General features: G+C 39.5%; 1 protein-coding gene and 1 non-coding gene across 4 annotated transcripts in view; both read right to left on the reverse strand.

The window, feature by feature from the left end:
* Nucleotides 1-4,263: 4,263 nt before the first annotated feature.
* eipr1 (EARP complex and GARP complex interacting protein 1) overlaps nucleotides 4,264-27,054 on the reverse strand; it is a 40,071-nt gene continuing 17,280 nt past the window's right edge. For all 3 annotated transcript variants that reach the window (XM_017476251.3, XM_053682467.1, XM_053682468.1), the window contains 5 exons: nucleotides 21,180-21,279; nucleotides 16,715-16,851; nucleotides 9,227-9,394; nucleotides 6,675-6,842; nucleotides 4,264-5,560 (listed from right to left, as the gene is read on the reverse strand). In XM_017476251.3, coding sequence (XP_017331740.1) covers nucleotides 5,386-5,560; nucleotides 6,675-6,842; nucleotides 9,227-9,394; nucleotides 16,715-16,851; nucleotides 21,180-21,279 — 748 coding nt within the window. In that variant the 3' untranslated portion in view covers nucleotides 4,264-5,385. The remainder of the gene's footprint in view (nucleotides 5,561-6,674; nucleotides 6,843-9,226; nucleotides 9,395-16,714; nucleotides 16,852-21,179; nucleotides 21,280-27,054) is intronic.
* LOC124628544 (small nucleolar SNORD12/SNORD106) lies at nucleotides 10,032-10,107 on the reverse strand. The gene has a single exon (XR_006983117.1). It is a non-coding gene; the product is annotated as a small nucleolar SNORD12/SNORD106 (small nucleolar RNA).

Raw genomic sequence — 27,054 nt, forward strand, 5'->3', positions numbered from 1 at the left:
CATGGACAGTCTAAAGATTTCCACTTCCCAAAAACAGCTTATGTTTGAGTCTCCCACGATACTGTAGATTTTTACCCAAGACCTGCTGTGGTCATCATTAAGACTGTCGTGTGCTCATTCCAGGACTTTCACAATGTTCTCAACGCAGTTAGTAATGCTTGTCTTTACTCTGTATACTTGTATACCCTATTCATTAATAATTAATATGGTATACATAATAATTAATGAGTAATATTATCGGGTGTCACCCAAAAGATGTTGGGTTCCCTTTTGAGTCTGGTTACACCCAGCATTTTTTTTCCCCTCGTGTCATCTCAGGGAGTTTTTAAATCTACATCCAGATTTCTGTAAAGCTTCTTTATGAAAGTGTTTATTGTAAAACGTGCTATAGAAATTAAACTGAAATTAATGAATTGTATAGTAAAATGACAGACATTACTATATATAGACATATATATACATATATATATAGACATTACTATATATTGGGTTCACCCAATATAAATGTACATAAAAAACAAAAGGCTGTCCAGACCAATATAATACAAGTGTAATACAGTAAAACACTGCATGTAATACAGTACAACAATAGTGTGTATTTTGAAAGAATTGTCTACGTAGACTTGTTTAAAAGCCCTGCCTCATTTTATTCACTATGTTGAAGAAACACAACCTCTACTATACTTCTTACGACACATGTAGCCGTTTACTAAAGTATGTAACATTTCTGTTTCCATTTTTTCCTTTCTGAATCCCCTTTGGCACTCATCTCTCAGCCCACCAATGTGTAGTGTGTGTGCCTGCTGAAAGGACCTCTCAGGCACTGTGGAGACACACAGGGTGCTGGAGGTAGAGCAGAGCGCACGACACACACTGCACCATGCCTCTATAGCTGTCAGGTTGATCACAGGAACCCCGCCGCATCGCCACACACCAGCACACACGTCAAAAGCAGGACAGGGAGACGAGGGGATGCCGGGGCCGTGCAGACTGTACAGTAGTGACAGGCAATAAAATTCAGAGTTAAGGAGGAGTGAGAGGGGGAGGAAGAGTGTCCCTAAAGTCTCAACCCATTTTAACCTCACTAAGCCAGTAGGAAGACAAAGTAGTACAGTGGAGTGTTGTAGAAGTACTGCAGATTTCATAAAGGAATTAGGAATTCAGCAGAATGCTCTTAGTATTAAAGGTTTCAAGAGATTTTTTTTACTTGTTCCTTAGTGTTAAGGAAACTATATGATGGTATATCTAGAAAAAAAAAGATATAAATATAAAAGGTGTTTAGTAGATATTCTAATCTGGGTCATTCCATCTCAAGTGGTCCAACACAGGTTGCTTTGCCATTAGCTCTGTAACCAGTGGAATCTCAAACTCAAGATTTTTACAGCAGAATGCTACTATAGAGGACATAATTCTGTTAAAACTTCAGATTCGTATCTGGTCCCCCACCAGACCATATTAAACCCGAAACTGAGGGAGATTTAAAAAAAATTGCACTTTCTTGCCCACATAAAAATAAATAAATAAATAAATAAATAAACCAATGCGAGAGTCTCAAAATTTGAATTGTTCTACATGCACACTATACTTACATGGGTACCCCTAAAAAATTAAGACCTAGACTCAAACCCTTTCCATTATAAATTGACCCTAAAAGTGGAAATGTGAGCATTCTTGAGCATTACATTTGGACTTAAGGTCCAAGTCTAAGGAACAAGAATGTGCAAAATATTTACATACATTCATGCACCTTGTAATGTGCTCTAGAGAGAAATTCTTGTGCTAGCTAGGACCGTCCTGAGCTGAGCTACTGACGTTTCCGTAAACAGCACAAAGACGGCCGTTGTGGTTAAACCAAGTAAAATCATCATTTTAAATACCCTGGCGGTTTTGCCAATGCCAATACAAAGAAGTAATTTTAATTTTACAAAAATTTTAAACGGTCAAGCAACCAACTTTACAATTATTGGACCACTTGGGATGGAATGGCCAATCATAATTTTGTCACTTCTGGGAAAATTATTAACATTTTTGGATGATTCATTCCTGTGCTAGTCTTATGATCGTCCAATTAAATGCTTTCTAGAATGTTTGTGCTGCACCCCCAGGGGCAGGTCTTGCTCTACAGCAGCAGCTCATTAGCAGAAAACATGGATTATTGGGCATTTTTGGCTATGTATCTTCCTGCACACTATTCCATTTTCCAACCATCCCTTGGTTGAGAATTAACATTTGGAGGATTTTTCTGTCCATTTAAAAAAAAAAAAAAAAAAAAAAAAAAAAAAAGGTATTAGTGCAAGTTCACTAGTTATGTGAGGTACTTTTCAGAGGAGTGTTTTACCGGAGTGGGGCTGTTCAGTACCTCAGACTGATCGAGAAAACAATTCCATCTTTGTACACCATCAGGGTTTCTCAATCATTTTATCAACTAGCTTAATATTATAAATTAATTATAAGCCTTCCATTCAGATATGTCAGATGCCTCCCGATGATGACCCCTGCGGCTCTAGATCACATATCATGTGGCACCACTGATGATCGACCTTGGCGCAAGCATGTACAGTATGGCAGGTCTCCAAAAACACACAGCATCTTTTATTAAAGTCGACAGGCATGGGTGAAGGTGGCAGTGGGGAAAAAAATGCTCGTTATAAACTGTTCGCTGTTCTTCGTATTTAGCTAGTTCACTAAACCACTGTCCAGTGAAGGAGTGATGAATCTCAAATGCTAATGCAAACCAGTCAAGCACTTCAACACACCATCATGTGACTTCCTGTTTCAAAAGCAAATGCGCCAACATACAGAATCAATTCGACTTAACACAGAAGTGGGAAGTCTAAACTTGGAAATGTTCAAGCTAGAGTCCCCTTTAAAAGGATTGAAACACCAAGACCAATTCTCTTTTTTTTTTTTTTTTTTTTTGCTGTACATTGAAGACATTTGTGTTTGAGATCAAAAGATGAATACGAGAAGACAGATCAGAATTTCCGTTTTAATTTCGTCATATTTACATCTAGATGTGCTAAACAACTTAAATCATGGCATAAAAGTATAGAAACAGACAGTCATAAAGTAAATTAAAGTAAATAACATTTAATATTTGGTTGAATATCCCTTACTTGCAATAACTGCATCAAGCCTGTGACCCACTGACATTAGCAAACTGTTGCATTTTGCTTTTGTGTTGCTTTTCCAGGCTTGTGCCGTGGTACAGTTTCAGTTGTTGTTGATTTTGGGGGGTTTCTTCCTTTCAGTCTCTTCTTCAGGAGGTGAAATGCTGCTCAACTGGATTAAGGTCTGGTGATTAATTTGGCCAGTCTAAAACCTTCCACTTTCCCCCCCGATGAAGTCCTTTGTTGAGTTGGCAGTACTTTTTGGGTCATTGTCTTGCTGCATGATGAAGTTCCTCCCAATTAGATTAGATGCATTTCTATGCCCAATGCTTGTGCAATGGCTCTGATGGATTTTCCCTCTTTTCATAGCTTCCAAATGGATTGCATTTCTCCCATAGAAACATCTCTGGACTTCATGTTTATTTATCCTTTTTAAGGCAAAACCTAGGGTTCAAGCCAAGAGTAAACATTCAGAGCTATTAATGCTTTAAACAATCAATTTAACAGGGCACACCTGGGCAGCAAGAAACAAACAGGCATGTGTTCCAATAGTTTTGCTCACTTGGAAAAAATGGGTTGGTTCAACAAAAGGTGCAATGTCCCATGTTGTTCAATACATCTAGATGTAAACATGAGGGAATGAAAGTTGACATTCTAATCTATCGTCTATTATTATTATTATTATTTTTTTTATCTCAGATCCAAGTGTCTTCAATATATAGCAAGTACAATATTGCTGTTCCAATACTTTCAGAGGGGACCGTATAAAGCGGAGAAAAAACATGGGCGCTTCTATGAATGCGTTCGTTTGTTAAAAATAAGATATCTAGCTAATTAATATTAGTAACCATCATGCATTTACCATTTAAAAACTCAATGTGTAACATGTCTATGTGAATAGAACTAAAGTAAATACTACTACAGTATAAATGTCGACTCGAGTGATATTTTATTTACTGTTGACCTTATGGGCAGAAATAGTGATATGACGACATGTGCTGTACTTATTTGTTTTGTTGTTTGTTCGTTTATTAAACTGTTTGAAAATCTGCGATTGCTTCCGCCTCAAACTTGAAACGTGACGCTGTCTATGAAGAAATGTATTGAAAATGCGATGAAGTGTATTAAAACAGCCACAAACACTGCCGAAGTATAAATTCTTGGCCTCTCAAATCCATTTTATTTGGAATGTACAGGGATAATCAGAATAATCAATTAAACCGTGCAGAACATTTGATACATCTGCAAAATAAATACGCTCACAAGAATTTAAACCGTTCATTGCAGGACATTAGACTGCAAAAAATGACATATTAGCTAGTGAAAACATCATGAATATAGTCAGATTTATGTAGTATTTCCTATTATAATAGGAATAAACCAAATATGATTATTAAACCTATTTTTAGACATTTTTACTCATTTAATGTTTGAAATTTTTTTCTTATTCTAATTGTAAGCATTTATTTCTAGAAAGAAGCAAAACCAATCAGAACAAGACAAATGTATAGCTTGAAATGAATAAAAGCTTCTGAAAACAGTCTGAATAATTTTATATTTGATAACAATATATTGTTGCTATCAAACAGTATATTTTTACTTGCTAAGATATCATTTTTTTCAGTACAGGTTTCAGACTGACAGCATTTCCGAACTTTAATATTATAAAGTCCCATCTCCCATTCATTCTTAACCTAGATATAACCTTACAATATTACGGTCACGATTTATCGAGCTGTTAAATAACAAAATGTTACTTATTACAGAGCTGGTAAAATGCACCAAAAATGTCACGTTAACGCTTTTAAAGTCTGGATGCAGATTCATTTCTCATCTCTCTCCCTATAGCTGGAGTTGTGTGCTTGTGGTATGTAATGGAGAAGAGAAGTGAAGGCTAGAGGAGAGTAGCCCCGCTGTTCTCCCTAGCTGCACTTTCTACTCAGCAGTGGTGCCCGAGGCTGGGCGAGATAAAGCAAGCTTCTAACAGAACTAACAGAATAGATGCTGGCTATCAACTCGAGGGGCTTTTTCAAAGCCATATGCCACTCCATGCCCTCCAGCCTTCTCTCCTTCAAACAGCCTTGCAGCCATCACTCTACTCTCCAGGGCTGCCTCTAATTGGTAGTGTTAATAGCGGCCGTGTATTTTTAATGCAGATGTAGACCAACTTTCTTTCATTACTTTGCTCAGTGTTTAACATTCGTTTCACTCACGTCTCTCTTGCATTCAGCCGTCCAAAAAACGGTTTTCATTCTCGCTCACCGCTTTAGTCATGCTACAGTAAGATGCGGTATTTCAGAGCCCTGGGCACTCTGTTAATCACCAGCCTCCCATCGTAACTGAGCGAAGCGAAGAGCCAGGGATCAGCTGAAGACCACTCTGCCGCATACACGCTGTCCTCGTGCTCCTCATATGTAGCAATGATGCTGTCCTGCAGTGGCTCTTTGCTCCTGCACAAATCAAACAGAAGAAGTTCAGTTGTACCTGGTCGCATATGCACTCGGTTATTATCATAACCCCTTCTATACATAAGCAGCAGAAATCATGCTTTTTGGGAAACTGGGCAACGTACAAGACAAAGCAGCACCAATTAAAGCAGGAAGGTATTAAAGTAATAGAGAAAGTCAAGCAGGGTGTAAAGCTAATTTGTTAAATGTGTACAATAATATTTTTGCTATTTATTGGAGTCAGAGAGCTTTTTATTCTAACTCTCCACACATTTCTATTTTAATTAGCAATTAGATCCATGTTAACATTAATTACAGGACGACTTGTTTTTGAGATATTGAGGATTGGAGTAAACTCATTCAAGTGACCCACCAGTCAAATAGGCTAATATAACAATGAAATGAACTTAATAATAAATAGAATAACTTTGATAATAATCTCTTGGAAGTGTGGTCCAATAGAAAACAAAAGCATGGGGCACGGGTCACGGCTTTCTGGAAGACGAAAAAACAAGCAGAGATTGATTATTATTACCATTTTTACTTTGGCAAGAAGCTTTTTCTGTTCCCCAGTCAACATAATTTCTCATCACTCCATCGGCTGATTTTTGCTAAACCCTGGTGAGTAAGTTCACAAGGCAAAAATCCAGTGTAACTGCTGCTAAAGACAGGTTTCTGTACTTAAGGACTGTTTTACTGTACTGTAATGAAATCCTCATGTCATCCCCACACTCGATAGTACTATGCGACATACCTACATAACCGCCCCCACATGATATTTTTGCCATATTGCCATTACTGTTATATCTCAGCTGTCAATGACATCAGAGAGTCTGAAGAAGTGTTCATTCACTCATTCATCACAGAGTACCATGCACACACAATCTATCTACCTTTATTTTTTTTTGGGGGGGGGGGGGGGGGGGGGGTTGTTGGAAACCGGAGAACCCGAGAGAAATCCCATGTAAAACGCCCCACAGACAAACTCGGCATTGAACCCTGGAGCTGTGAGGCTGCACCACTGTGTCATTCACAGAACGACGACAAAACAAAAATCTACCATATAGAGAAGGAAAAGGAGGGAACAGAAGTGAAACAGAGAGAGAGGGAAACACACTTTTCCTCATGGTGATTCTCCTCACTGTCACTGAGGTCGTCGTCATCTACAAAGTGGCCAAAGGGCTCAGAGGAAATGGAAACCATGTTGGACAGGATCACTCTGCTGTCACTGCTGGCTGTAAGCAGCAGCTGGTCATGGGAGTGGTTATACCTTACGCTCCACACCCTAAAACAGCAACAACAATAATAATGATAACAACAATAACAAAAAAAACATCAAATACTGCATACAGGAGTCCTGATTTACAAAAATCCTAAATAACAAATACTAATTTGTGGGGCGCTTGTAGCACTTTTAACACTGGGCATTGTCACAAAGCAGCTTTACAGAAATATATTCCGTATCTAAACTTGATAAATGTATAAATATATCCCTAATGATCAAGCCAGAGGCGACGGTGGCAAGGAAAACTTTGACACAAATGACGTTGAAATCTTGAGAGGAACCAAGGATTGTTTTGTATGTGCTAATTATATTCAATAGGCATTTTGTGATCGCATCTCAAAGAGAATTGTCACCAATACACAGATCAGCCATAACATTAAAACCACCGAGGGGCGACGTAAATAACACTGATTATCTCATTACAATGGCACCTGTCAAGGGGTGTTATACATTACGCATTAAATGAACAATCAGTTCTTGAAGATGACGATGATGATGTGTTATATGCAGGAAAAATGGGCAAGCGTAAGGATCTGAGTGACTTTGACAAGGACCAAATTGGGATGGCTAGACGACTAGGTCAGAGCATCTCCAAAACGGCAGGTCTTGTGGGGTGTTCCTGGTATGCAGTGGTTAGTACCCCCCAATAGTGTTCCAAGGAAGGACAACCAGGGAATCGACAACAGGGTCATAGGCGCCCAAAGGGTCACTGATGCACGTGGGGAGCGAAGGCTAGCCCGTCTGGTCCGATACAACAGAAGAGCTACTATAGCACAAATTGCTGAAAAAGTTAATGCTGGCTATGATAGAAAGGTGTCAGAACACTCTTCAGGAACAGAATGAATGGTCTGAGGAACATGACAGAGTTCAAGGAGTTGACTTGGCCTCCAAATTCTCCAGATCTCAACCCGATCCAGCATCTGTGGGATGTGCTGGACAAACAAATCCGATCCATGGAGGCCCCACCACACAACTTACAAGAATTAAAGGATCTGTATCTGGCATCAACATCTTGGTGCCAGATACAACAGCACACCTTCAGGAGGTCTTGTGGAGTTCATGCCTTGATGGTTCAGAGCTGTTTTAGCAGCACAAGAGGGACCTACACAATATTAGGCAGGTGGTTTTAATGTTATGGCTGATTGATGTATGTGTAAAGTCAAGCATAACAACAATTACAGGCTGTGAGTTACAGAGACTGCTTCTACAAAGCTTAATAAAATAATGCTTTTATTTTGTCTCCAAATGGTGGAAAAAAGGTTTATATTCGGGTTTAGTAAATCACATTGCTGGGGCTAAAAGAATCTTTCTGTGTCATTTTGCGCTATTAGGCAGAAACATGCCAAATTACATATTCATTAAGGTGAACCTGCAAAGCATGTTATTTTGCTCTTGTGAGAGATGCAATCCACTGTAAACTCTTTTAATAATTCATCGTGTACTGTATTTTTTTTTCTCTGGGATTTATCTCACATTTTACACACTCAAACGTTTAGTAAATTAAGACATGGATGTATTGCATAGTGAATGGTTTGCCTATAGAATCCCGTTTTCATTGTTCTTTTAGAAACTTGGCTTCTCGCTTAATTCTGCTCTATCGAAAAACTACCTAGCTCCTAATTTCCCTCTCCTACTCCAATTTTCTCCTTGTTTTTCCACCTCGCTAACATTTTCTCTCTCTCTCTCTGTCTAAGCCTCAGGCATGGCTCAGGAGACGATCCCAGCCCCTCATAGAAGGGGATTGTTGGAGGATAACTTGGCTGTCGACAGCTAAATCTGGCTCAGTCAACCCTGCTCCTACAGTCTAACTAATCTGCTTCCGTCCCAAAATATTCCCTAATTCCTCCCTCCCAAAGCTCAGCCAAGGCCTCGCTGCCAACTGAACAAATGACAAAAAACGAGCGGAGCGCAGGCGCGCTGCGGGTCTATAATTTCTTATCTAAATAGGATCAAAACTGGGTTGTTATTGATACAGTGGTGCTGTGTTTTCGAGAGATAGCATCCAATGTCTGACACTTTCTGGAGCGATTGGTGTGCGCGTGTGTGTGTGGCTGGCTGGCTGGCTGGGAATGTGAACTGGAATGGTAAATTACAAACTGCCTCATATACATGACCTCTAAACGAGACACGAAATACTGTTGCCGTTATGAAGCTAATTAAAATGTCAACACACACAAGACACAAAACGCACATCCGAGGAAAAACAAAAACAACAAAAAAAAAAAAAAAAAAAAAAAAGCTTTCAGTTGAGCTTACAAATCCGTACGACAATCCTTTGTTTATACGGATGGTCATGCATGAGCTGAAATTCATCTGCTTTTGTACACAAAGGCGATGCTTATGTGTTTATTTCTATACTCTGCGTGTGTTTGTGTGCCGCTAACCAGTGGGAGTGCTCCTCCAGGGTTTTGACAGGCTCATTGATGTGCCTCACATCCCAGAATTTGACCTTACAGTCGTCCCCACAGCTGGCCAGGTAGTACTGCTTGTTGGGGTTGAAGTCCAAGTCTCGCACCAACTGCCCATGGGCATTCTCGATGCAGTAGATCTGACTGTGTGGGTGAGAGGAAAAAGAAATTTCTGTATAGTGATAATGAATGAGAGAGGAAGAACACGAGGAGGAAACAAATAAAAGAATTGAGAAAGAGAGAGAGAGATGGAGAGAGAGAGCAAGGGCTTACATAGATTTCCCATGAATCAAAAACCAGTCTGGCACTGTAGCTCTGAAGGCCAAACCTCCATCTCATGTCATAAAAATGTGACAAGCCATAAAGCTTGTTGCAGGCTGCTCTAGTCCTCATGCAAAGTGATGACTTCCCAGTGCAGAGCGTGTGTTCGGTTTGCAAGAACTTGTAAAAGCCACCGCATGTGTATGAACTCAGTCTAAAGGACCTTGGCTTCATTAGTATGGGCGACTGACAGGGGTGCCTGGGGTCCTTCAACATCTCTAGCCCACTGCACCCCTTTGCTCTTTCTGTCTCTGTTAGCCGGCTATCTCTCGTCCACTGATCTCATTATGCAATTAACATGCTAATTAAAAAGCTTATTAAAACTAGGGGTGAGGAAATTTGACCAGAGGGGAGCGTGGGGGCTTCAATTAGGTCAAGATTAAAGTCTCAATTCAAATCGTTCTGCGGGAGCCTGTGGTTGCCAAGCACAGGCAAAGGTTAAAACGTCCGGTCCCATTATGAGATGATGTATGAATATTAAGACATCAACAGAGTAGACTGAGGGGGAAAAAAAAAATGTCATCACTCATCATCTCATCTTCCTAAAAGGGAGAGCTTTCGATTTGTTGAAAAGTATCACGAACCAAAGCAGACATATTCTAGATCACTACCGCCATGCAGAGGTAACGGTGGTGACCGTTAGCCTTTGGTTATAAACTCCTCCACCCCCAAAGGTCGAGGGGCAGTGGCTGCTAAAGCTAGCCAGAGAAATGGAGCAGGAAATTGGGTTAGCCTTGCCGCTCCAAAGTCTTCCACGCTTGCAAATCTGAAATTGGGACCCGACCAGGCAAATCCTGGGTTGAGCTGTGATTCGGGGACACACTCTGCAAAAAAAGCGACAGGGATCAGGCCTCGGGATATGACATGGTCCAGTCAGCAGAGCTCCCCCTCTGGTTTTTGTACACATAAGTTAAGCGGAGCCCCTGCTCCAGCACCAATCAGCTGGTGGTGGTGATGAAAAGACACGACTGAAGAGATCTGGTCATGTCCAGGACCTCTGTTGCCATGACAACAGCCCAGAATATGTGCACATACGCACGCACGCAAAAAGCATTTCACACATCCATTAGAAATGAGGTGAGGAGGTAAAGGGTCTCTGCCTGCTTTAGCAGAAGGGGTAAAAGCTTGGTGTGGGTAGCACGTGCATTTTCAGAGCATGGCAAAATGCTTTCAAGGTTAGCAAGGTTTACAAAGGTAATGGAAGATCAGAGTGAGCCAAAGTCAGGAGGTCCAGAGGTGACCTCAATCTACCAACAAAAAAAAATACCTGACTGAAATACAGTAATCATAATCTTAAAGATAAGTAAGGATAATAAGTTTATTTATATTTTCAATAAACCTTTATGGAGAAATGACTGGACAGTTCATATGGAAAGTAGATAAGAAATGGAACAACACTACTATACGATTTTGGCATAATTAAATGTAATTATATCAGAGTGCTGTTGAATTTTCAAATTTTTTCCTATAATAGCAGCTCTGACAATAATTCTCGCTGAAAGGCAAATCACAGGTTTATATTAATGCACTGGGTCTAATACATTATCATTTCTATAGTAACAACTCATTCACAGGCACATATGATACTTCCATCCATCCATCCATCCATCCATCCCTTTTCCATACTGCTTATCCTACACAGGGTCGCGTGAAGTCTGGAGCCTATCCCAGGGAACTCATGCACGAGGCGGGAGGCACCCTGGACGGGGTGCCGAGTCATCGCAATTCACAACTGGGAACACATTCACACACTAAGGATCATTTGGAAATACAAATTAGCCTACAACGCATGTCGTTGGACTGGTGGAGGAAACCAGAGTACCCGGAGGAAACCCACAGACCAGACATCGAACCAGGGACCCTTTCATGTACTGGAGTCCGATCCCGGATGAATTCTCCCCCCTTCACCCCAGTGTTACTGGGATAGGCTCTGGATTCATCACGACCCTGACCATGATAATGATGAATAAATGACGGATCTTGCAAACTCCTCACTGTACCTGCTATTGAGAGAGCGTACTTGGAACTACCGGCTCAGCTGGCAAAACGACGTGAATTTATAGACCTATGAAATGTTTACGTAGTCTTCTTGTGTCTTCATTTATACTATTTAAAAGTATTTCAGCCGTTTTTCTAAAGCATATTTCAAACGTCGAAAACGAGCATTTATACATCTTTCAAGCATCTGTATGAAACTTGTATGGATCGTTTTTTTTTACGTATTTTGTATGAGTCATTGTATGTATTTGTATGAAGCATTTGTGCGCACCTTGAGAAGAAGAACCACTATAGACACAGAACGACTAGAAAAAAACAACAGGGGAATTGCACACGTCTGGCACACAGCTCTTTAATTAGCCGAGTTCTTTTATTTGTCCTGCACACAAATGCGAATAATCACGTAGCGATCAGGCTGTAATCACGTCTCGCTTATCAGCCATCTCTGCAACTGCAATTTCACTAGCAGTTAGATGCCCTCTCTGTATCTCTTCACACACTTTCTATCTCTTCTGTCCCTTCCTGTCTCTCAGAAAGCTACACTGCAGCACATACCTCTGTTTTTGTTTGCATGAGATGCTGTGTGTAGTGTGGCATCAGAGCTGACAGCTAATGCACAGTGTTCACACAGTTCCAGGGTGGTGGTGAATATGTGTGTGTGTGTGTGTGTGTGTGTGTGCGCATGCTCTAGCTCTCTCACACTGTGCCTCAGAGGTGCAAGCAGGGCTGCAGACTGATGAACAGACAGAACATCGACATGAAACACTGGCCTGATGTACACCTCATTTCCTGTTTTCCTATAAAACCAGATAAATAATATGGTGCGTGTGCACATGGTGCAAGTGAGGCTGATGTTTAAATAGCCTTGAGAAAACACATGCTCAGGATTTTAAGTGTGATTATTGTCGTCCGTTCGCATGGAGCGAAATCATTTCCTAGCATGATTACGCTGTAAAATCCAGGAAGGCTCACTGAACTCAGAAGTAGCCTTTCCACAGGAGACCAACAGCAGAGTTACTGACGCATTTATGTAATTACAGATTACGTCAGTCCTTAGCAGCACAATGCTGGCTCTAGCTTCTCTACCAACAAACAACAGCTGTAATTGATCTTTGAATCCACTTTAATAAGTTTAATAAGATCGCTATTTTCTGCTTATTTTGCGCTCTGCTATCCTCCGCGTTGGTGTGAAGTATAGAGAGAGCTGACGTTTTTGACCAGGGCAGTGCTGTACTGACTCACACTCCACTTGACAAGCCAGCACAGACACTCTGGAGGATGTCTGATGGGCAGTGGAGCAGAAGAGAACCGCACTCTTACTGCTAGCACACAGCTGCTGAAAGAACTGGACGCATTGAGAGAACTGTGTGTGTGTGTGTGTGTGTGTTTTCAATCTCTTTCCAGCCCTATAGCCCATCTGTAAATCTGGAAATCCTTCTCTTCAGTACAGTTAGCTTCAGAATTATTGGCACCCCTCATGAAAAAGGAGCTAAAATTATTATTATTGTTTTAAATGATATTTTGAACATGTGTGTAAGCTGTATGGTTTTAACACATTTTTCTCCCCAAATATAATAAATAGTGGATGAATTTTCTGCCAAATAATCGGCACCCCACAGTCTCTACTGTAACCTTTCCAGAAGAGAACAACAGCACTGAGCATCTCCCTATAATGTCTAACAACTGTTCCAGACTTTCAACCTTTCAATTATGACCGTATTTGTTATTTCCCCATGCTGATTGATGAGCGAGAGATGTGTCTAACCTCATATTTGGACAAAAAGGCAACATCATTTCTGGAGACTGAGAGCATTTTTTAAATATCCTTTTAAGCAATCTATATAATTCATTTTGATTGATTGATTGATTGATTGATTGCTTATTATTATTATTATTATTATTATTATTATCAAACAGTTTTCAAACGCCCTGATACATAAAGAGTAAAAACACGATGGTGCATGCTGTGCATGAAAATAATCCATGATAGGGTGATGTGATATGGCCCAAAGGTCTTATAGGATTTTCCCTGTACTATATAGAACATCTGCAAGACAAGTTAGTCCCTGTCATTACTTATGTAAGCACAGGTACGTTAAATAAATCCTTCCCTCACCAGCCTCTCTTTCATTTCTTTCTTGAATCTTGTCATGTTACCAAGAAACCAGAAAGTGTAAGGTCCTCTATCCTGACGCCTCTCCCAAGGCGGAAAACCTACTGACTGTTACAAAGTGCTGACACAGAAGACTCCTTTAATAAATGTGAAATAAACCTCTCCTTATGGAAAGAACCATATCGCCATATCAACAATTTTTCTTTGTTAAGTAATACATTTTTAAACCTGTTTATTATTTGCCTTAAATTATGTAGACAAGTGATTGTGAATTAGTGGAAACAACACTGTATTTATAGAAGCCCTAAGAGGCCATGCATTATTATCATTTTTTCCTTTCTTGTTTTCTTGTGATTACGACTTAAATTTCTTGTGATCTCTCTAGACCAAAACAGTTGTTTTCCCGGGATATCGACATGACATGTTTTGATTGTTCCGAAGACACGGAAAGCTTAGCGCAATCCTGTAGCATCATGGACAAACAAATTAGTTTTTACTTTGATCAGGGACTCACTCAAGCCGAAACAGCTCTATGTCTCTCAGTGACTGACAACTTCCACATTAGTGTCCGATACATGAGAAGGGGGACACCCTTTTCTATTAATGCGGAGATGAAGTCCATCTCTACAGCGAGAATTTATTGAATTTATGATGGTAAAGATGCCAACGTGCACACAACGCCAGTCCCGTTCACAAGGCGCGAGATCTTCTCGTGATAAAATTACATCGAGATCACGAGAAAACAAGAAGGGAAATAATAATAATAATAAATAATAATAATGCATGGCCTCTTAAGGTTCTGTATGTATTAATCAACACAGAATAAAACTTTTTTTTCATGTGCTGTTTCTGTTATTTTGCCCAAACCCTGTATATTAACATATAAATTACGATGTCTATCCAACTTACTGTCCATAAACCTGTAGGGTTTTTTTGTTTACTTAGTCATTTTACGCAATATGTAAAAGAAAAACAAAAGCAGGCTGGTAATATAATTTACAATAGCATTTAGTGAATCCCTTGATACTCTTATAGCCTCACTGTTTTATCCCTTTAATCTGTATTTCCTCTGCCATGCATCTCAGCGCAATTCTCATTTTCCTCCAACTCTCACTCCACTTCCGCTTCGTCTCGTATCTCTACTGTCCATCCCTCGCTATCTCTTCTAATCTCCTCTCCATTCCTGCTGTTATCTCGTCCTCTCTCGGTCTCTTTCTCCTTCCCTGCTCTGCACTCTTTCTCCATCTTTCCTTCACTCAGCCTCTCAAGGTCTGGCTCTGTGTTATCCCAGGGATCAATAGTGCTGTGATTATTATTCTGGCTGTAGAGCCCACACAGAGCCTCATTTCATTCCATCGCCCATCTGCTTCATATGATTCACTGCACCAGCCCTGCCTCACTAAGTGGCACACACCACGCCGTCACACACGGGGTGAAACCGTGGCTGTATATGGAAATTAGAGATGCGCCGATACTCGGTTATACAATGCGTCGCAGTATTCGACACCGACAGTGCATTCTGAACTCTGAAGATAAAGGCCGTCACAAATTAGCCGCAGTATTGCTTAAAGTCTTCGCTGCAAATGCATTACGATTATTTTGGTATTTTCCATGAAAGTCTTTGCATTAAAACATGGCGAACAGATCACCTCTGATCACTCAAGCTGAGGAATATGTTCCCAAATAAGTTGACTGACAGTCATATTTACATTCAAAAATGATCAGCATAGTCATTCTGTTTATTCAATTTTGCGACTGAACATAACACTACCTAACAGACAGGTTATGTAAAAAGCCAGACTTCTAGCATTCGCGCAAAAGTCTGATACATTAGGATCTCATTTTACGCATAGAGGCATGGCGGATACCCTGATTGACATGGCAGATACCCAACCACAAATCTTTTCCTGTAGCCCATCAGATTATCTCATTTAATCATCACAACTTCTTCAAACAAAACTCTTTAATAACTTTTAAAGACGGGGTTCTAAGAACATTTTTTCAGTCCAGTGAGTATTTCACACTCCAAAAAGCTCGTTGCGCTGCAGTATTCAAACCGTCGCATGGAAGTGTGGTGAGCCAATCAGATTGCAGTCTTTAAGATTCTAAAACTTGTGGCCAGAAAAGTGTAAAAAAAAAAAAAAAAAATTAAAAAAAAATTATTCCAGACTCATGGATGCTTTGTCAATAAAACACAGGAAAGGTATGTCTAATTTCACAGGAAGAAGTGATTTGATTGACATGACGGCTAGCCAACCAAAGACCTTTTTCTGTAGTCAATCATATTATTTACTCACAACTTTTTAAAATAAAACGCTTTAATAAATCTTCAATAAAGATGGGATTCTCTGAATGTATTATTTCATGCTTCAAAAGGCTCATCGTGTATTCAATATAAGCTCATTGCTGTATTCAAACAGTCGCATGAATGTGCGGTGAGCCAATCAGATTAGTTTAAGATTCTGAATTGTGGCCAGAAAAGTGTACAAAAAGATACCAGACACTCTATGGCCTACGTGCTGAATGTCTGAAGCTGACACTATTAACTGGATAATTACGGTGAGCACAAAGGTGAGTGCTCTTCCATAACAAATCTATCTTTATTTAAAAAGCACAGCTTTTATCTAAGCTGAGAAGTTGGCAAATGGTTGAGAGTAAACAAATGTTATGACGTGATAACACTGAATGAAATGCCTGCCAAGATTAATCATTTTTGGTTCAAATACTGCCCAATGAGGTCATTCTAAATACAGCATTGTTCATAATAATTATAAAAACATGCAAAACAAATATAAAGCGAGTGATTATGCTACACATTTTTAGGAAGGTATGTACTGTATACTCATGAATATGAATTTCTTTTCTATTTTCCATAAAGATACTATTTTGTACCTTCTCACATAGAATCTAACAATATGAGGACGGAATATCAAACAGCAGGTGGTGGTGGAGAGCTAAAACTTTTCAGAGCTATATGGAAATATCTCATCAGCTTTCTGCTCGAGCCTGTGACCTCTGACCCATGAGCTCACCTCATGCTGCGAAGGTCCCATCCTCGGATGGCCGTGTCGTTGGCGGTGGCCAGCTGGGTGCTGTTGTGGTGGGGGCTCCATTTACCCGAGGTGAATTTCAGCTGCCCTTTGCCTTCCAAGGTGGCACTGTTGGAGATCTGGAGAGGCAAATCGATCCACACACACACATCTCAATCAATGGCTGCATATTCACAGAGGAGCCTTAGCAGGCTTGTGTCCTGTCCAGGACGGCCTGAGAGCGGAAATCGTGCCCCGGTGAACACGCCCTGAAGGCTGAAACTGCTCATATTGATGCGAGTCAAAGAGACAGGGCTACCTCTGTGAGATAGAAACCATACTTTTCACCTTTTCATTGGAAAATCAATGTCAGGAGCTGCTGTGAGTCTTTGAGTGTCCTTGATGGCTTTTCTAGAATGTTCTATAGGTGAGTTTCAATGAACAAAATACAGAATATATAGCCTGAAATACCATTTGAGTTATTTTTACAATGTTTCTGTAAGGGATAAAGGCTGAGGATGAATCAATATTTATACCATACATCAGAAATAGCTCGTCTGCAATGACTAACATGAATTAGGGTTTTAATTCTTTAATATGTTTGAATGTAAATGGTTAATTGAACAAAAAATGATAAATAAAGCTAAATTGTGGGTGCCAGTATTTAGACTTAGAGACCCGAGTTCAACATTTAGTGACTAGATTTAAATTTACATTAATGTTGAAGACTAATACAAATGCATATAGCTGGCATTTAAGTTATCTGGCATATAACGTATGGTACATTAATATACAGTTCATGGTTTGTTCATTCTAACTGATGCAGTACATTATGTTAATTAAGGGAAAATCTTACCATATATACACTATATGGCCAAAAGTTTATGGACACCTGACCCTCACACCTATATGTGTTTCTTCACCACAAAATTGGAAGCGCACAACTGTATAGGATGTCTTTCTATGCTGTAACGTTACAATTTCCCTTCAGTGGAACTAAGAGGCCCAAACAAGTTCCAGCATGACGATAACCAAAGTGGGCTCCATGAAGACATGGTTTGCCAAGGTTGGAGTGGAAAAACTCAAGTGTCCTGCTCAGAACCCTGACCTCAAACCCACTGAACACCTTTGTTATGAACTGGAACACCAATTTGACTTCAGGCGCCTTCGCCCGACATCAGTTCCTGACCTCACTAATGCTCTTGTGGCTGAAAGTCTAGCGGAAAGCCTTCCCAGAAGAGTGAAGTTTAATCTAAGTGCAAACGGGAGTTTGTGGGTGCCTAAAAAGCACATGATTGTTATGGTGAGGTGTCCACAAAAATTTGCCCATTTTCTCTACCCTTATCACAGATCGTTGTGTGTGTGTGCGTTTTTTTTTTTTTTTAAAGCCAGTAAGAAGAAGAGCTGAGAAAAAAATATTCCATCTGCCTGGAATCAACACAAGGAAAAGCAGACTCAGTGAACCAGCTCAGCTTAAAATCGGCTTTATCTTCTCCTAATGCTGCTGTCTGCATTCAGTTTAAGGTATGATGACATATTGCTGAGGTAACTGCAAGCTTATTATTGTTTTTGGTTTTTTTTTTTCTTCCTGCCTACATTAGTACATGGTGTCATTTTGAACTACAGTAGATATCTAATGAGAAAAGGTAAAACTGCTGCATAAGCGATTTGAGGAAATGTAGGCTAAAAGACGACCGTGAAACAATAAAACAATTTAACGAAAACGTGGCAGGATGGTTTAGAAAAGAAAAAGAACAGAAGAAGGGCACATCATCACTCTTGGAAAAGACAGTCTTGGGATAGAATGAAGTACAGCGAAACAATGTAGCCATATCGAATAATAATAAACAAAGGCCAGTGTACTGAGTGTGTTTGGGAGTTGTCCTGTGTTGCTTTGTTCATCACTTGGCACTGTACGAACAGATAGACAAGCCAGATCTTACCCTGCCTTTCCTCCTATAGTGGTTTTATTTTTTGAAGGCTTCTTGGAGGAAAGCCAGAGCACAAAAGCATGCTAGAGCTGATCGATCCTGGCCTCATACTCACACCGGGTAGGGACTCATTACTCTATCATCCAACATTCTTCTAGGGAAATTTTTTTTTTCTTCATTCATATGAAGCACCTTGAGATTTTTCTGGAACTGAACGGTGCTAAATAAATATGGATGATAATTTCACTATTACGACATGAAAGAAGGGAACACATCTTATACTGCGGTGCCCATCACAAGCTCCACCCTCGCCAGCCTCCATTAGCCTCAATGCCATTAAACATTAGCGTGAACTCAGTGGTATGATGGCATACACTTCTTTCCCGCTCATGAGATTCACTGAAAGCTCGCTGCTATTTCTCACACTGTGCTGTTTTGCTAAGCTGGCTTGGCTTTAGCTTGGGTGTTTGGTAAGCCGTGAAGTCGTGAGCCTGTCGAATTCTCGAGCAGAATTCACAGAGATTTGGGGAAGGGGAAAAAAAAAAGAAACAAAAAAGCTTTACAGCCTGAGCAGCAGCAAGGACGCAGCCATGATGAACACATCAACGTGAGGCGTTCTGGCTCAGAAGGAAAAAAGGGATGTGGGGATAGACGAGATGAAGAGAGCTGGCATGTTTTCGTGTGTATGGGAGGTTTGCATGAGGGAGATTAGCATTCTCATCAGCGCTGCCAGAACCTGACTGAGCGTCCTCTCTCTCTCTCGCTCTCCTGTTCTCACGTCTCTTTTAATGGACGCTGCTCTCTCAACGGGCCTCGTCACTCGATAACCCCCCTTTCGCTCTGCATACAAAGCTGACATTAGCGTGACTGCTTAGAGAGGCTGACCATGGACCTCGTGAGTAACCTCTGCTGAGGTCGAGTGTGTTTGTGTGTGCGCGGTCTGAAAGGAGCTGACGTCTTTGCAGTTCTCTACTCGCGCACACAGGCTCTCAAATGTCAAGTCGGGGTTACGTCCTAAAAGGCCCGAGACACGTCCAGCCTGTGAATTTCAGTCGGCAAGAAATTAATTAGTAATGACTGCAGCGCATTATTAATGAATACCTTCAACACGGCGGCTCCTCACTAATGGGACATTAAGTTAACCAACCTAAACTCACATTTCATCTGGACTTGCAGTACTGCGGACATCTTAATTGCACAGGCAGTGGGTTGTGGGAGGAGAAAAGATCAACCTAATGGGACTATACCATAACAGGGGCTTTCACCATCTCCTCAAGCTCACGAAAATGGCCTTCGTGAATCATCTGTAGTTCATGTCAGGATTAAAAGATTAAACAAAGTTTTGTAATGAGGAATGATTCTTAGCAGTGTTAGTGAAATTATTGACTATGATCATCAGATTGTCAACATTTAAAATAAATAAATAAATAAAAATTTCAAAGAATAGACCAGAATTCTTCTACTCAGTGTCTAGCCACTGCAACTTAAAGGGACAGTTCACTCAAAAATGAAAATTCTGTCATCAGTTACTGACCCTCATGTCGTTCCAAACCCACAAGACTTTCGTTCATCTTCGCAACACAAATGAAGACATTTTTAATGAAACCTCCGTGATTTCTGTCTCTCCATTTATAGTCCAGTAACCAAAATTCATAAAGTCATCGTGAACGTAATCCATGTGACTCCTGTGGTTTAATCCCAATTTTATAAAGCGATACGAATGCTGTGTGTGTGCAAAAAAACTACAGTTAAGCTTTATTCACAAAATATCTTCACCTCTGCATAGATCTCGATGAGAGAACCATAACAACTTTGTGTTTTTGATGCGAAAGTAAACAAACAAAAAAAAGAAAGTCCTCCTCTATGTTGAAATCTGCAGACATCTTTCATGTTCTAGGTGACTCAATTTGTGTACAGAGTCCCTCTTCCTCTGCTGTCAACGGTGCGGACGTTCTCACGATAGAGCATTCGCATCGCTTCACAACCCCGTTCACACTGGATTGAGAAAATCAGTTCAAATAATTATAAATTTAAAGTAAACAGTTTAACTTTTCACTTCTCAGTGGATTGAAACGTATCAAATTTCTCATCCATGATACTCACAGCTATGCTACAGAAATAAAGGTATACAGAGTTTCGGGTGGCTGTGGTTCAGGTGGTAGAGCAGGTTGTACACTAATCGTAGGGTTGGCGGTTCGATTCCCGGCCCACATGACTCCACATACCGAAGTGTCCTTGGGCAAGACACTGAACCCCAAGTTGCTCCCGATGGCAAGTTAGCGCCTTGCATGGCAGCTCTGCTACCATTGGTGTGTGAGTGTGTGTATGAATGGGTGAATGAAATACAGTGTAAAGCACTTTGGAACCGCTAAGGTTAAAATAGTGCTATATAAGTGCAGACCATTTAAAATTTAGACTGAAGTTTCAGTACAATGATGGTGACTCAAGTGTGTTTTGTCTAACAGGCGCGGATTGCAGGCTGGGTGTGCAGTGTTTGATATAGTGGTTATCAAATAATGAGAGGGCTGCTATCTCACCGTGGCCTTGGTGGAGCTCTCCTGAAGGTCCCAGAGCACGATGTGGCTTTCAGCCAGAGAGATCACGCGCTTGCCATCTCCCATCGGCTCCCACAACACGCTGCCAAAAAGAAGACGACAGAACTGTGATCAACACACCTGCACCTTCACGACCTTCCATTTCCACACTCTCCTGCAACACATCAAACTTTTCCCACAAGATTTCTTTTTTGTCACACACATAAAAGCCTTTGCAACTGGTTTGACATTATAATGTCAGAATCAAGCAGGGTTTACAGCTGAATAACAATCATCCGATTCACATCAGGACCACAGAACCACACACGAAGACAGGAACGATGCCATAAGGGGTGGGGGGAAAAAAATCATCTTTCTTGGGATTCTGTCCAACTTTCATTTGCATGCATGCCTTGTGAGTTGGGATATCAAGGGGGCTGAAAAAAGCACTTTTATTGAGGATATAAATGACACCGTGATGCACGGACTGTTTTTATAACCCTCACAAGATACATAGAGTCACTGGTCTGTTATGTGGCGCACCGCTGAAGTCCCTCGCTCAAACACGGATGAGGAACATTCACCCACTTTTGTCTTGTTCTTTTTATTTCACTTTCTATTAAGTACATTTAATTCTAAAAGAAAGGAGAGTCCTTTTTTTTTTACGGATGTTTTCAGTCTTATTATACCAGACGCCCAAAACCAGATGCAAATTAACTTAAAAGAGGTAGCATTAAAAAAACGTCATACATTTGACCTTGAATAACAGAGACTTTGCCTCCTTGAATATGCAAATACAGTCCTCATGGCTTCCTTAAAAGCCTTCAATATATTCAAATTTCAGTTTTAACCCACTTTGCTATTCCTGTCTAATCCACTTTGTATGCAGATGAGCTACAAAGCGTAGCAAGTTATGACTAGATCTATCTTCCAGTCAATATTAAAGTAAGGTCCTTATATTTTGGCACCGTGAAAAAATTCAGCTCAGGCTGCGGTTTGGTCCTGTGGTCAAGGATGAGGTTTTGGAAGGGTGCTTTACAGGAAATTATTAATGTGCATAAACATTCAATTATGTCATTCCTCTCGTTTATCTCGACTGTCTCGTAAATGTGTTCACAGAAAAATAAATGTTTGGAAAAATACACAATTTGGGGGGGAAAAAAACCCCCCAATGTTTAAAAAACAACAACCCTAGAAATTAATGATTATTATTATTACTTTTTATATATACATATATATATACATATATATATATATATATATATATACATATATATATATATATATATATGTATATATATATATATATATATATATATATATATATATATATATATATATATATATATATATATATATATATATATATATACATATATATATATATATATATATATATACATATATATATATATATATATATATATATATACATATATATATATATATATATATATACATATATATATATATATATATATATATATACATATATATATATATATATATATATATATACATATATATATATATATATATATATACATATATATATATATACATATATATATATATATATATATACATATATATATATATATATATATATATACATATATATATATATATATATACATATATATATATATATATATATATATACATATATATATATATATATATACATACATATATATATATATACATATATATATATATATATATACATATATATATATATATATACATACATATATATATATATATATATATATATATATATATATATATATATATATATATATACATATACATATACATATATATATATATATATATATATATATATATACACATATATATATATATATATATATATATATATATATATATATATATATTTTTATCTTTGACCCTTCCCCGGGTCTAACAAGGTCAACTCTTACTAAAGTCTAAGGGCTGTAGTAAAATTTATATTTAAGTGGGAAAAGTTTTCTGAAATTTTCTCTGACTTGTTCAATCGTGTCTAAATGAGCATCTTTAAAACAGGGCACGTGCCTTTAAACATTGAGAAAAAAAAAAAAAAAAAAAAAAAAACCACAACTAAAAAACATCAGTAGATTAAAAATCCAGACTGATAAAGCAGACTAAGAAAACACTTTACCATCAATTGTGATAGAACAACAAACAGTCCCCTCTGAAACTATTGAAACCGAAACTATTGGAACGGCAAGACCAAATCATTTGTTTGTGCTATACACCAAAGACATTTGGGTTTGAGATCAAAAGATGGATATGAGGAGAGAGCTTAGGATTTCAGCTTTTTTTTTCCTGGTATTTACATCTAGGAGCGTCAAATAACAAACCATAGAATCTTTTCTATCAGAGCACCCAATTTGTTGGTGAGCAAAAGTATAGGAACAGCTACGTCTTGAAGTGAATGAAGGTAAATAACACTTTATTTATGAATAACAAATAACACAATATTTGGTTGCAAATCCCATATAACTGCATCAAGCCTGCGATTCACAGACATCACCAAAATATTAGTTTTGTTCTTTTGTGATGCTTTTCCAGGCTTTTACCACAGCCGCTTTCAGCTGTTGTTTGTTTTGGGGCGGGGGAGGGGGGGATGCTGCTCAGGTGGGTTAAGGTCTGGTGATTGACTTGGCCAGTGTAAAACCTTCCACCTTTCCCCCCCTGATAATGTAATTTGTTGAGTTGCCAGTGTGTTTTGGATCATTGCTTTTTCTGAATGATAAAGATCCTCGTGATTAATTTGGATGCATTTCTCTGTAAATTGGCAGACAAAATGTTTCTGTAATCTTCTGAATTCATTCTGCTGCTACCATCATCATATAAAGATTACTGAGCCTGTTCCAGAAGCATCCATACAAGCCCAAGCCATGACACTACCTCCACCATGTTTCACAGATGAGCGTGTATGTTTTGGCTCATGATCAGATCCTTTCTTTCTCCACACTTTGGCCTTTCCATCACTTTGGTAGAAGTTAATCTTTTTTTCCAGAACTTTTGTGGTTCATTTCTGTATTTCTTTGTGAATTTCAATCTGGCTTTCCGATTCTTACTGCTGATGAGTACTTTGTATCTTGTGGTATGTCCTCTATTTTTCTGCTTTCGAAGACTTCTTCAAACGGTGGATTGTGATACCTTCACCCCTTCCCCCGTGGAGGTTCTTGTTGATGTCACTGTTGTTTTGTGGTTTTTCTTCACAGCGCTCACAATATTTCTGTCATCAGCTGTTGTTGTTTTCCTTGGCCGACCCATTCAGTGTCTCTTGCTCAGTATACCAGTGGTTTTTCTTTCTTTTTCAGGACATTCCAAATTGTTGTATTGGTCATGCCCAATGTTTGTGCAATGCCTCTGACTGATTTTCCCACTTTTATCAGCTTCACAATGGCTTGCTTTTCTCCCATATACAGCTCTCTACTCTTCATGTTGGCTTTTCCTTTTTAACAACAAATGTGAAACTGAAGGCTAAAACCAAGAGTAAATATTCAGAGCTATTTATTGTTTAAACAATCAATCTAACAGGGCACACCTGGGCAACAAGAAACACCTGATAGTCACATGCTCCAATATTTTTTGCTTGCCTACAAATTGGGTGCTCCGAAACAAAATGTGCTGTGATCTATGTCGTTTAACACATCTACATATAAATAGCATGAAATAAAAGCTGAATTTCTAAACTCTCCTCTTATTCATCTTTTGATCTCAAGCCCAAATGTCTTCGGTCTACAGCGAAAACAAATGAATTGGCCTTGCTGTTCCAACAGTTTCAGAGGGGACTGTAAAAGCCCTCTGAAAATAAAAGTTTTTATTTAAAAACACAGTATGTTAATATACAAACCAGAAGCCACTATACTGTCCAATATATTGCTGATATATTAAAGCTGGTTGGCATGAACAGGATGTACAGAGAAGCACATAAGCCTGTAGTTACAGCTGAAGCCTAAATGCCCATGTGCAATTTCAGTATTAACTCCTCATTATGTGCACAACAATGACTATGACATTAAACGCCTAATGAAAAAAAATTATTGAAGGTTATCCAAGGTCCCTATGCTCTTCAGAGAAATTGCAGGCCATGCAGAGAAAACACTCACAATATAAGATGTGTGTAAGGATCGACTGGCTGCCGTGCCCCACAGAGATTATTCTAGCATTATTGCCAGTATTGACTGACCTACATAACGCAGTAACTATTCGCCCCTTCTTGGGCTCCCATTGATCTGGATGCGGGCTGCTCGGAGTGCAAATCGCACCCGTGATTGCGCCGTCTCACACCACAGTCACAAGCCGGGTCTGAAAATTCCTCCCGGTCCCCTGCAAGCGTCTGATTGGCCATGAAGCACTCAATGGCCATTGATTACGAGGTGTGCACTAGATTCAAAACGAGACGAGGCTCTAGTGAAAACACTTTCTGGTTCTGGCTGAAACAAACAGCTTGTTCTAGTTGGTTTTCCTTTGACGCTTGATATACTTGCCAGTGTCTGTGGAAGAACAAAGAGTGTGTGAGACAGGCCAAAATGCATCTGGCCGTACAGCAGTGAATGAGGATGTTCCTGTGCGGCAGTTTTACTGCTGAGAGAGTGTGAAGTGGTGGCCATCTTTTTAAAGAAAAAATCCAAAAGCAAAATAGACAGTGTGAACCCCTCATCAAATACAGACATATATACACAAGCTCATGCACATGAACACCGCCCCCCTACACACACACACACACACACACACACACACACACACACACACACACACACACACACACACACACACACACACACCTCCTGCCCTTGAGATTTTTACAAGGACAGACACTAGTACCATCAATCTCCACCCCAGGGCTCCAACACTGTGGCCCTGCACTCTGCCAAGAGGAGGCCATTCAACCTCCTTACTCACTCACACACACACACACGCACACCTACCTAGCTACTGGAGAATGGAGAACACACTTTCAATAACTGATAATAGCAGCACTCAGTAACAGTCAGTTATTCTCTCTACATTGCACTTTGATTTTTTAAGAGATCATCAGGGAAAAGCACGTCTGTCATGTAAGAGGAGCTTTTCAATACGATTTTACTCTCAAACCAGGAAAGAAGACAAGTACGCTCTATATACCCACTCATCCTGTTCAGAGGAACCGAATAAACAAACAGCTGCCATGTGTATAATACATAGTATATAGTAATTTCATACTATATAATATATACTGTAGAAAGATAAACAAGGTATAAACACTGCATATAATAGTTTAGGCTTGGCACTGAGACAAAAGGTGCAAATATACTTTCCCTTCCCCACACATACCTGCACAAACAGCTGCAACACAAGCGTCATTGTTCAACTACTCGCTTGCATATCTCATGCATATATGGGGGATTAAAAGCGACATGCACTAGATGGCATGTCAGAGTCAAAACTTCTCTGTCAATCTTCTTTCCAAGCTGAACTCTAATGTTTATCAATGTCATGCACAACAACATACATACATAAGAATGGACGTCACCAACATTTTAGCCATTCGGCGGCTTCTGTCCTCTCGTCTGCTCTAGGGCTGTCAAATGAAATTTAGAACCTCGGATATTAGTCGAATTTCAGATAAAAATGCGCATTTGAATGTGCATTCGAATTGAAGATGCAATAGCACCGATTTGAATTAACACATACTGTTGAAAAAAATTACACCCGAGATATTAACAGTGCACTAACAATGTTTTTTGAAGAAGAAAACACTAGAAAGAATAGTTCTAGTGTTTCAAATAATCCAGCCGTAGTCAATAATGTCGGGGATTGAGCCGCTTAACCTGCGTGAGCTGAAGCTGAACAGTGAAGTGAAGCGCTTTACTAGTGG

Source organism: Ictalurus punctatus, chromosome 9 (genome assembly GCF_001660625.3).
Source record: "Ictalurus punctatus breed USDA103 chromosome 9, Coco_2.0, whole genome shotgun sequence".
In the NCBI taxonomy this organism is placed as follows: domain Eukaryota; kingdom Metazoa; phylum Chordata; class Actinopteri; order Siluriformes; family Ictaluridae; genus Ictalurus; species Ictalurus punctatus.